At 41.3% G+C, this 12,124-nt stretch overlaps 1 protein-coding gene across 1 annotated transcript; it reads left to right on the top strand.

Annotated features, from left to right (window-relative positions):
- The first annotated feature begins 10,577 nt into the window (after positions 1–10,577).
- LOC104451686 lies at positions 10,578–10,988 on the top strand. Its single transcript, XM_010066286.2, has one exon. It carries the CDS (start codon positions 10,578–10,580, stop codon positions 10,986–10,988), a length of 411 nt encoding a protein of 136 aa, XP_010064588.2.
- Positions 10,989–12,124: the final 1,136 nt, after the last annotated feature.

Raw genomic sequence — 12,124 nt, 5'->3', positions numbered from 1 at the left:
AAAACAATAGTCTCTAGGGATGCCACTTTGACAACCGCATCTATAGTACCATTTATGTAACATGTACAGCACGGCATTGTGTCATTTGAAATCGACAATCAATATATACATCAAAACCTGCAGATTAATGATCTATCCCATGTCTCTCTCCTGGCATTCGCATAATGATTCTTTTTCTATACACGAGTTTTCGACTTCATAGAGTTGATCTAAATTATCCATGTGACTCAGGAAAAGGAAAATAAATTACTATCATCATCTGTGGAGTTTGGAGGATAACAAAAATCCGATTGCCTCGCTACCATGTACGAGCTACAGCATGACAGACTGACGTGGCAGAACTTTCTTTTACTTTGGAGCTTAAACGTGTATTGTGGACTGGAATTAGATTCTTCCTTCCAAGCTTTTCATTCTAAATGTTATATGTAGAGGCGAGACTTACCATCCTTAACAACGAAATGGAAACGGCAACAAAAATTAGACTTTTTGGTTTTTTTAATATTTGGCCCCGGATCTTTTCAAGCAGGTCATGTGCTTTGGAAAATGCTTTAATGGAAGCATAGCATGCAACTATCTGATTGTGAGCCATGCTCGTGCTGCATGTCACGCCCCGATCCTCGGGCACGCACACATCCTTCTACTTGGTTGATTTTAGAATGCGATATCCCAGGACTATTATCGCCGACCCTTTCATTTATTAAGCACATGCGGAAGCAATTATAAATCCCCAGACAATAAAATAATGGGATAGAAAAGCAGGCCATATTTTTCATATTGAAATCTACAACCAAACCTTTATATATGACATTAGACAGAGCACTTCACAAAACTATTTACAACTTCAAAGTCTCACTTTATCTACACACATACAAAGGGTTCACCAAGAGATGGGATTTCAATCCTCATCTAGGTTATACTCAGGATCATCCTGATCCTCCTCTGACTCCTCTTCGCTCAGATCATTTTCTTCTTCAGCTTCATCTTCGGCTTTAGACGCCAGCTCATCTTCAAGCATCTCCTCAGCTGCTCCCCAGTCTTCGTCCTCCTCCGGTCCTTCCACCTCCTGCTGTGGCATCTCATTGTTACCTTCATGCCCATTGTGCTCCTCGGTCGAATATACGGGAGTGCGAGTCTCGGCCTCCTCTTGCGGGTCCCTCGCATCCACTACTGATCCATCCACTCGATCGACTGTTCCCTCTCCGAACGCCTTTTCCATCACGTCAAAAGGCACGTCCTCTTCCGGAATAGGACCTTCTCTGCGTCCATCAAAATAATCACGGTACCAAGACCGATACCTGTGGGGCTACTGGTCTTCCTCCCCCACGTTAACCTAGATGGTCGACTGAACTAATACGTACACTAATCCTTCCGGATGAGGATGGATGTGGAAATGGGTCTCAAATTCTTAAATATGCTCTGGGACACCGTAGTGCATACGAGGACAAGGAGGTGGAGATCCTGCCATTCTAAGGGCCTGAAATGGTGTCCCACAACTAGGATGAGACTACGTCTTAGCAAGTTCTACCCCACTAAGACTTAATTAGTAAACCAATACACCTTATGGCTGCCTATGCACAATATGAGTCAGAGGACTTACCTTGGCCTCAGTTTCCACCTGCATATTAGCACATATCAAATAGACACCCAAGCAATCACATCGCAGATCGAAGCATCGGTCAAATCAACCTAGTCGATTACACGTCAACAAGACCACTCACGGTCCTTTCCATTCAATCAATCATTTCACAGCATCAAATCAAAGTAATGATCAATTGACCTAGTCGATTACATGTCAGTCGAACCATTTCTAGGTCATCTCACTCCACACTATATAATCTCCAATAGTATACTTAGTCATAGAGCTACATTAATGCTCTCGGGTGTTGTTTTCGCTAACGTGATGTACAATAAGCACTTTATGTGCATGCTCTTAGGCATTCCAATTACTTTCAGCCACACGGGCACGATATTCGACGCACAGAAGTACGACCATGCAGGCACGATTTACGCCACACAGGCATGTTCTACGCCACACAGGCATGATCAATTATCGCCACATAGGCATGATTAATATTGAACAATTTATGTGCATTCTCTAAGGCATCCTACATGCCAAAGCGATGTAATAGTCGTCGAGCCATATCACACAGCATTTCTTTTCCTCTTTTATCATACTCGATAAAATATCGTGTGTAGGCACACGATTGACCTTAACCAAATTTTAATAATTTTGTTTCCACAAATCCCATCATTATTTGCGTCCACCAAAACACTTTTGGTGCTGTCAACCGACACCCGGTTATTTTCCAATTAATTAACCCAGGAAAATAATCTTATAATCACAATTAATTCATTTTAGCACAAAATAAAGCCCAATTAAATAAATGGACTGCACCACGACGATCATCACGAAATTTCGGTCTTCGGCTAATCCAGCCTTAATTTCCGAAAAATAAATAAATAAATAAATAATTTCGAAAATTAATAATTAATTACAATAAATCCAATTTTGCTCAAAATAAAGCCCAATTAAATAAATGGGCTGCATCACGATCATCGCATAAAATTCCAGTCATCGGCCACCCCGGTTGAATTTCCGGAAAATAAATATTTAATTAAATTAATTTCGAAAAATAATATTTAATTACTAAAAATTCCACTTAGGCCCGAATTGCCAAATTGAAGCCCGATAAGGGTCGGGAAAAATCCCGAGCTACCTTCAATAAATAGTAAACCACGTCTACTTGATAAATGCACACTCAATTCGTCTAATTCGCATCACAATTGACTAATAAACCCTAATACATACTAATCTAACCACCTAAAACCTAATTAATTAAAACTAATCAACCCTTAAGCATCCTTAGTCTACTAAGCAAGGATTAGTGAGATTACTCACCGGAATCACGCACAAATCGGATCAATCTGACGGGGACAAAGACGAGGGTCGATACTTCCCAAAGCACAACTCGGGTTCGGGGCCCGGAATGACCCAAAGCAGGCCTTGAACAGGGCTGGAAACCCACTTTTCCAGCCACTGTTCTTGGCTGGACGAAGCTCGTCCAGTGGCTGAGCTGGTGAGGCGAGGCCGGCGGAGGGTGAGGGGAGCTCTAGTGAGGCCGGGCGGTGGCCGGAGGGGATCAGGCCGTGGCCTTTGGTGGTTGAACAAGGCTGGGCAGAGGCAGTAGCTCAGCTGGATGAGGCAGACGGCGCATGGGCGAGCTGGAGATGAATGGCGGTGGGCGGCGATGTGCGGGTGGAGCGGACGCCGGCCCGGCGTGGCTGCGACGGCGACAGCAACTCCGGTCTTCAGGCGACGATGGCCGCTGCTTCCGTTTATGCTATCTTCTATCTTCGCACAAACAGAGAGGAAGAGAAGGGGGCGGCGACGACGGCTGAGGGGATGAGGAAGAGACAAAGGCAAGTGGTGAGCGGCGGAGCGTGGGCAGCGACGGCGGCTGCTCCGATCTTCAAATGATAGTGGCTGCTGCTTTTGTTTTGCTGTCTTTGCTTTAGCTTCTGCTTCGCACGAACATAGAGGGAGAGGGGAAGGAGAGAGAAGAGAGAAGAGAGAGAAAAAGAGATAAGAGTGAAGAAGTTTGAAAAGTCAAAGTGAAAAGCAAAGTGGAAGACAGCAGGGGGCAGTCGGTGGAAGGGGTTCACGCACGAGGGAAAAGGGGAGAGAGAGAGAGAGAGAGAGAGAGAGAGAGAGAGAGAAAAGAAAGAAAGAGGGAGAGAGAAAGGGGAAAAAGAAAAGGTGTTTGGCTCAAAAGGAAAAGAAATGGGAAATGGGAAGAAAGCTAAGAGAATTTCTTAAAATAGAAAATTCTCATCCCAATTTCTTTTTAATAAGCTCTATGATTTCCAAAGAAAATTCAACTTAGAGCACTTGATCCCCATTTGCGATTCTACATCCAATTTCCTTCTTAATTTCTCTCAAATAACTTTCCTAAAGATCAATTGATGTCTTGAATATCAAATTGATTATTTTCCTCATTCAAGAATCCCTCACGCTTCTCAACTTCACAATCGAATTAATCCCCGGCTTGAACCGAACGAAAACGGCTCTAACCCGACTTTTTCCCAAAAGTTTCGATTGACAGAAAAATCTTATGAGACCGAGTCGTTGATCCTAGAATTTATTGTGACATGACAGAACCTTCAATTTCTGAAATCGGACTTAAATCGACGATTAATTTCCATTTGGCGCATTTTTAATGTAACCAAGACTACTGGTGGTTTTCAGAACTTATTAAGGCAAATGACCCGTGGTCGATTTTCTTCGAACCACTATGAACCCATTTGACTCGATGGCGACTCTCGATTGTCGTAAAAATCTCGAGGATTCAATTACGGACACAGGGTACCAAAACAACAATAAAATTAGATTAGTGTCGTTCGACGAGAATTTTCCAATTTAGTGGAGTCACTCACGATCGGCCATACATCTCGGTCGAACAGACCTATCTTTGATCTTAAATCGATTTTTAACTGTGCTGTAATGGCTTCTAAAGATGAGGACGGTCGAGAAGTCGATTCTTGATCGAATTCTCAAGTTTATTGCCTTAAAATTTCTTAATTACTTACCCAGACAGTCTAGTTATCTCAAGAGTGTGGCTCTAAGAATAGCCCTATAAACGCATCAACGAAATGCCCGATTAATTCAATAGAAAACAGGTTGAGAAATTCAGGATGTCACACTGCAGGCCCTGCTTTCGTGCTACAGCCTTCTTGACCAAGTCTCAGAAAATTGCTGGATTAGGCAAATATGCATCTTTGGCTAATTTAATTTTAGTGTCCATGAAATATAAGCATATAACCCATTCTTCATTTGTCGATAGTGATCGAATGATATTTGATTTCTAGGATGATTGAGGTCCTATAACTAGCGGTCCTCAAAAGCCTTAGGAGTGCACATCAACAATTGAGAACCGCAGCTTCTTACTGACTGTCCTTCTCCGAGTCCTCCTAAACTAGTCCTTATTATCACTCCTGAAGAGATGCCACCAATTAGTCAGCCTCATGAATAGAGATGACGATAAGAGACGACTTCTAGTTTATCAGAAGCTGCGATGCTGTAAAGATTCCGTTTGTCCCCAAGCTCCATTATCACATGAATTGTCGCCATCCACATGCTCAACTTCAACTTTAAAGCATCCATGATCTTCCATTGCCATCCTCCTGTCAGAGATCCTGGAAGCAAGCTGCACGTATGTGTGATTGTTGAAAGCATAAAAAATTTCATTTTTTAGAGACCGGGAACCCGAAGGTGACACTGAGGAGGGGTTTTTGGATGAACTCTAACATGTTTAATGCATAGACTCCACGATGTAAAGATTCCACTTGTCTCCAGGCTCTGCCATCAGATGAATATTTTTCGAACCCACAGCTCACGTTCAGCATTTAATGATGCACTATAGCATGGTCGCCCCTCTGTCTGAGAATCCTCAAGACACGCTACACTCGTGTACGAGTTTCTTTTAAACCATTACATCGCTACTATTGATTCTCGTTTCGTATAGATTGGAAAGCCAGCAGAGGCATTGTCGGGAGGCTGTCGGAAGATGCATGACATGACAGCTAATGCGAGGCCGCAAGAATGGGATAGTGGACTGCGTCTTGGTCGGTATAAATATACAAGGGTGTGGGAGGCCTGCCTGGAACAACTCTCTCTCATAGAAAAAATTACATCCAGAGAAGTTAACGAGCCTCCTTCTCTCAAAGATGGCTTCATCAATTGAGACCTCGAAAATTAGTGGCCATTTCCGATCAATCAGCTTGCCTTCTAGGAGCCACCCTCTTGCGACAACCGCAGAGGAGCATTTGTCTAGGCTCAGATCATCAGAAGCGGCATCCTCATCCTCATTGGCATCCCAAAGTTTGGGAGAACTCAAGAGCTTGTATGACTGCATCGATGACTTGCTTCAGTTGCCTCTCACTCAACAGGTTCTTTCCCACCTGAGAAGTCCCGCCGAAGAGTCGTTGGACCTTTCTCTCATGCACTTAGACGTTTGCGGGAACGTGAGGGAAGCTTTCTCACAGACGAAGGAATGTATCCAGGAGCTCAAATCATCTTTGAGAAGAAGGAAAGGAGGAGATTCCAGCTTCGCCGTAGAGGTAGAAGCATACATCAACTCTAGAAAAAGTTGAACAAAGTAATCAGCAAGTACTTGAGAAATTTGAAGAAGGAAGGCTCTAAGAAGACCTCTCACAATGAAGCTACCCTCAGCATACTAACTGAAGCTGGAGAGATCAGCGTTTCCGTATTCGGGTCCCTCTTAGGTTTCCTTGCTCTGACAAGTGCAAGCACCAAGCCTAGAGGCTGGTCCCGAGTGTCGAAACTGCTGGGACCTAAACGCGTATCATGTGACGGAGGAAAGGAAATCAATGAAGTGCAAGGCTTGGATGCCCTCGTGCTCTCCCTCAGATCGAGCAAAGACATCAATAATCAAGTAGGCTATCTGTCAAAGCGAATTGAGGAACTAGAGGTGAGCATTCAAGAAATTGAGGATGAATTGGAATGCATTTTCAGGCGCCTGGTGAAATTGAGGGTTTCCCTTCTCAACATTGTTAACCACTAGAAAACAATAGTCTCTAGGGATGCCACTTTGACAACCGCATCTATAGTACCATTTTTGTAACATGTACAGTACGGCATTGTGTCATTCGACATCGACAATCAACATATACATCAAAACCTGCAGATTAATGATCTATCCCATGTCTCTCTCCTGGTATTCGCATAATGATTCTGTTTCTATACACGAGTTTTCGGCTTCATAGAGTTGATCTAAATTATCCATGTGAATCAGGAAAAGGAAAATGAATTACTATCGTCATCTGTGTAGTTTGGAGGGTAACAAAAATCCAATTGCCTCGCTACCGTAATATTGGGGTTTCATGAATTAAAATTAACAAAAAGAACGCAGCGGAAACAAAAATGATATATTTTATACATAATTCTCCGAAGGCGTTGTAAGTGCGTTTTAATCAAAAGTCTAAATATAAAAAGGAGCTAAACAAATTACCTCTTGAAATGCGTTTTAAAAAAAATCGGTTCAGATGTTCTTCAATTCGAGCCCCACAAACGTCGGACCTCTAGTGCAGACACTCCAACAATGGACGTCGAATGGAAGAGAAAACTTTCGGATAATCACCACTATGATCGTGCTAGCAATCTCGTGGAAACAATCCGTCGTATCCTTGATGTATAATAGTCATGGCCCTAAACGAGAGAACACTCTTTTTCTTGCGTCTTGAAAAACACAAGAACATACACACGAACACGCACACGGTTTTTCTTTCTTTTCGGCGACAAGCACTTATCCCCTTCGCAACCTTTTGTGGCAATTCATTTTTATTTTAAAGCCTCTCACAAATCAGCAACCGTTGCTGATCCTCAATTTTCATGCACGATCGAACACGATCGTGCATGTGCACTAATTTTTATTTTTTTATTCAAAATAACCACTTTGCACACGTGCACCTTAGTTAATTAATTGATTAAATGAAAAATAATTAATCAAACCCCTTTTTATTTATATATATAAAAAAGAATAAAAATGACTTATTCTTTACGTGTGCATTTAGAATACATTAACATATATCCACTTTGGGCATGTATGTGCATCATATGTAAATAGGCTCGTGACTATAATACAAATTAAATTAAATTAAATTTAATTTAATTTTAAATCGACTCAATTTGATTACAGTAATTGCAAACACATTTGCAATTATATTTCTCTCTTGTTCCACGTTATCCTTGTTTATGGTGTGCGACATCCTTAGGTTTATCACCAAGCTGGTAGTAAGACTTATACTAACACATTAGTAATCTCAAAAGAATTAATTGTCCTGATTAATCTTTAGGTCCGACAAGCCATGATTGACATCTAACAATATGTCATGGCTACCCAGATAGTGTGAATGCTTTAAGAACATAATGAACATGTCAGCTTTGGTTACAGTGTAATTCAAACCCTCTGTCTTACTATGTCCCGATCAAACAAAGACCATGGAATATTTGTCAAGTCATTAATTCGATCATATGCACAAATCTAGTTGATATGCATTTTATTCGAGACATAAACAATTTATTCTCGGTTACAACCTCGGCCGAGGATTTCAATGCAGTGTCATTAGGACATCATTATTATACCTTGCATGCAATAATAAAGAGACAGATTCCATATTGCGCACACGTGCAACTTCGTATATAAACAAAATATGACCATCAAGTACAAAGACGGATCAACTACCCGGCATTACGTGCACCTGTGAACCATAGTTGTTCGACACACAAGTTAACACTGTGCCTCAGGTCTAAGGATTATTTACACAAGACCAAAGCATAAACAATTAGACATTGACCACGCTAAAAGCTTCCATGTCGCTAATCATTCCATATGTGTCACGTTCAGTGAACTTGTCTAATACAAATACTCGTGTTCTTAACTCAAGCATCACAATACCCAATGACTTGTGACTCATCATTCCCTTAAGTATCCAATACTTAATGGTGAAGTTAAGAACACACTGGTCTCAACAGGATTATTAATATTCATTCAATAATCCATCGATTGGGAACGATTTAAAGATTCAGTCTAATTATGAACCCGTCACATATATTCTTGACGTCTCACGAATAGGTCTAGTTGCAACTGATCTAATGGAATTATTCATAAATATAAAGTAATTGGACAAATGAATGAATATGTCATTGCCATTAATTAAATAATAATAATAAAAGTACAACTGAAATCCTTAATATGTAACAATTACATATTAGCTTTAGGGTATACATCCAACATGTACGAGCTACAGCATGATAGATTGACGTGGTAGAAATTTCTTTTACTCTGGAGCTTAAATGTGTCTTGGGGACTGGAATTAGATTCTTCCTTCCAAGCTTGTGCAATCTAAATGTTATATATAGAGGCGAGACTTACCATCCTTAACAACGAAATGGAAACGGCAACAAAAATTAGACTTTTTGGTTTTTTTAATATTTGGCCCCGGATCTTTTCAAGCAGGTCATGTGCTTTGGAAAATGCTTTAATGGAAGCATAGAATGCGACTATCTGATTGTGAGCCATGCTCATGCTGCAGGCCCTGCTTTCGTGCTGCAGCCTTCTCGACCAAGTCTCAGAAAATTGCTGGATTAGGCAATATATGCAACTCTGGCTAATTTAATTTTAGTATCCAGGAAATATAAGCATATAACCCATTCTTTGTCTGTGGATAGTCATCGGATGGTATTTGATTTCTAGGATGATTGAGGTCCGGTAACTAGCGGTCCTCAAAAGCGAAAGGAGTGCACATCAAAAATTGAGAACCGCAGCTTCTTACTGACTGTCCTTCTCAGAGTCCTCCTAAACTAGTCCTTATTATCATTCCTGAAGAGATGCCAACAATTAGTTAGCCTCATGAATAGAGATCATGATAAGAGACGACTTCTAGTTTATCAGAAGCTGCGATGCTGTAAAGATTCCGTTTGTCCCCAAGCTTCATTATCACATGAATTGTCGCCATCCACATGCTCAACTTCAACTTTAAAGCATGCATCATCTTCCATTGCCATCCTCCTGTCAGAGATCCTGCAAGCAAGCTGCACGTATGTGTGATTGTTGAAAGCATAAAAAATTTCATTTTTTAGAGACCGGGAACCCGAAGGAGACACTGAGGAGGGGTTTTTGGATGAACTCTAACATGTGCAATGCATAGACTCCACGATGTAAAGATTCCACTTGTCTCCAGGCTCTGCCATCAGATGAATATTTTTCGAACCCACAGCTCACGTTCAGCATTTAATGATGCACTATAGCATGGTCGCCCCTCTGTCTGAGAATCCTCAAGACACGCTACACTCGTGTACGAGTTTCTTTTAAACCATTACATCGCTACTATTGATTCTCGTTTCGTATAGATTGGAAAGCCAGCGGAGGCATTGTCAGGAGGCTGTCGGAAGATGCATGACATAACAGTTAATGTGAGGCCGCAAGAATGGGATAGTGGACTGCGTCTTGGTCGGTATAAATATACAAGGGTGTGGGAGGCCTGCCTGGAACAACTCTCTCTCATAGAAAAAATTACATCCAGAGAAGTTAACGAGCCTTCTTCTCTCAAAGATGGCTTCATCAATTGAGACCTCGAAAATTAGTGGCCATTTCCGATCAATCAGCTTGCCTTCTAGGAGCCACCCTCTGGCGACAAGCGCAGAGGAGCATTTGTCTAGGCTCAGATCATCTGAAGCGGTGTCCTCATCCTCATCGGCATCCCAAAGTTTAGGAGAACTCAAGAGCTTGTATGACTGCGTCGATGACTAGCTTCAGTTGCCTCTCACTCAACAGGTTCTTTCCCACCTGAGAAGTCCCGCTGAAGAGTCGTTGGACCTTTCTCTCATGCACTTAGACGTTTGCGGGAACATGAGGGAAGCTTTCTCACAGACGAAGGAATGCATCCAGGAGCTCAAATCATCTTTGAGAAGAAGGAAATGAGGAGATTCCAGCTTCGCCGTAGAGGTAGAAGCATACATCAACTCTAGAAAAAAGTTGAACAAAGTAATCGGCAAGTACATGAGAAATTTGAAGAAGGAAGGCTCTAAGAAGGCCTCTCACAATGAACCTACCCTCAGTATACTAACTGAAGCTGGAGAGATCAGCGTTTCCGTATTCGGGTCCCTCTTAGGTTTCCTTGCTCTGACAAGTGCAAGCACCAAGCCTAGAGGCTGGTCCCGAGTGTCGAAACTGCTGGGACCTAAACGCGTATCATGTGACGGAGGAAAGGAAACCAATGAAGTGCAAGGCTTGGATGCCCTCGTGCTCTCCCTCAGATCGAGCAAAGACATCAATAATCAAGTAGGCTATTTGTCAAAGCGATTGGAGGAACTAGAGGCGAGCATTCAAGAAATTGAGGATGAGTTGGAATGCATTTTCAGGCGCCTGGTGAAATTGAGGGTTTCCCTTCTCAACATTGTTAACCACTAGAAAACAATAGTCTCTAGGGATGCCACTTTGACAACCACATCTATAGTACCATTATTGTAACATGTACAGCATGGCATTGTGTCATTCGAGATCGACAATCAATATATACATCAAAACCTTCATATTAATTATCTATCCCATGACTCTCTCCCGGTATTCCCATAATGATTCTGTTTTGTTAAAATTTAAATGTGCGCGGAAGCATGGTTTTGGTAGTGATGATAGTTTTTGATTAGTGATGTTGTGTGCAAGTGTATGGTATAAATTGTAGTGGATGGACAAGGGATAAACTAGGATAATTGAAGGACAAAGAACATGGGATGTGGGAATTAGTTTCATTAGTTGGATAAAATAATTTTACAATAGTTGAAGGAAATAGTTTGATGGAGATTGGTGGAGGTCTAAGACCTCTCACGGTGGAGGGTTTTCCCACTACACACAAGGTGGAGGGTTTTCCCCTCACACACCTCAAATGATGAACTTACATGCCTATTTATAGGCGTGAGTCACCGCCTTAGAAGATTCTAGTCTTCTCTTGAATGCTAGACTTCTCTAGGCTTCTCTTACATGCCGGACTTTTCTTCTTTATTCTAGAAAATGTTTTCTTCTTTCTTCTAGAAAATTCATCTAGGGAATTCTAGAAGTTTAGCAACTCTAGGAAATTCTAGAAAATGGATCACCATTTCCAACATGTTTCTATACATGAGTTTTTAGCTTGACAGAGTTGATTTAAATTATCTATTTGACTAAGGAAAAGGAAAATGAATTACTATTGTCATCTGTGGAGTTTGGAGGATGAAAAAAACCCGATTGCCTTGCTATCATGTACGAGCTACAGCATGATAGACTGACGTGGCAGAACTTTCTTTTACATAGATGAACTTTGTCTTAGTCTCAAAACCTCTCTTAAAAGGATCTCTAAACTAAAAAGGGAGAATTCCAAACTGAAGCAACAAGAAATCTCTTGGAAAGAAAAGTTTGAAAATCTAGACAAAAGTTTTATTGTTTTAAAAGAAAATGCAGACTTTATTTCAAAGGAAAACACATTCTTGAAAGAGGATATTTCAAATATTACAAAAATGTTTCCAATAGGATCTGAGAAGTTGGAAAATATTCTTTTAATATAGAAACCATAT

The sequence above is a fragment of the Eucalyptus grandis genome, chromosome 6, assembly GCF_016545825.1.
Source record: "Eucalyptus grandis isolate ANBG69807.140 chromosome 6, ASM1654582v1, whole genome shotgun sequence".
Lineage (NCBI taxonomy): Eukaryota > Viridiplantae > Streptophyta > Magnoliopsida > Myrtales > Myrtaceae > Eucalyptus > Eucalyptus grandis.
The sequence above is the reverse complement of the archived record's forward strand: the minus strand, read 5'-3'. Positions and strand labels throughout refer to the sequence as shown.

Coding starts and splice junctions, on each gene's coding strand:
- LOC104451686 (XM_010066286.2), top strand. CDS start 10,578: ATGAGAAATTTGAAGAAGGAAGGCTCTAAGAAGGCCTCTCACAATGAA.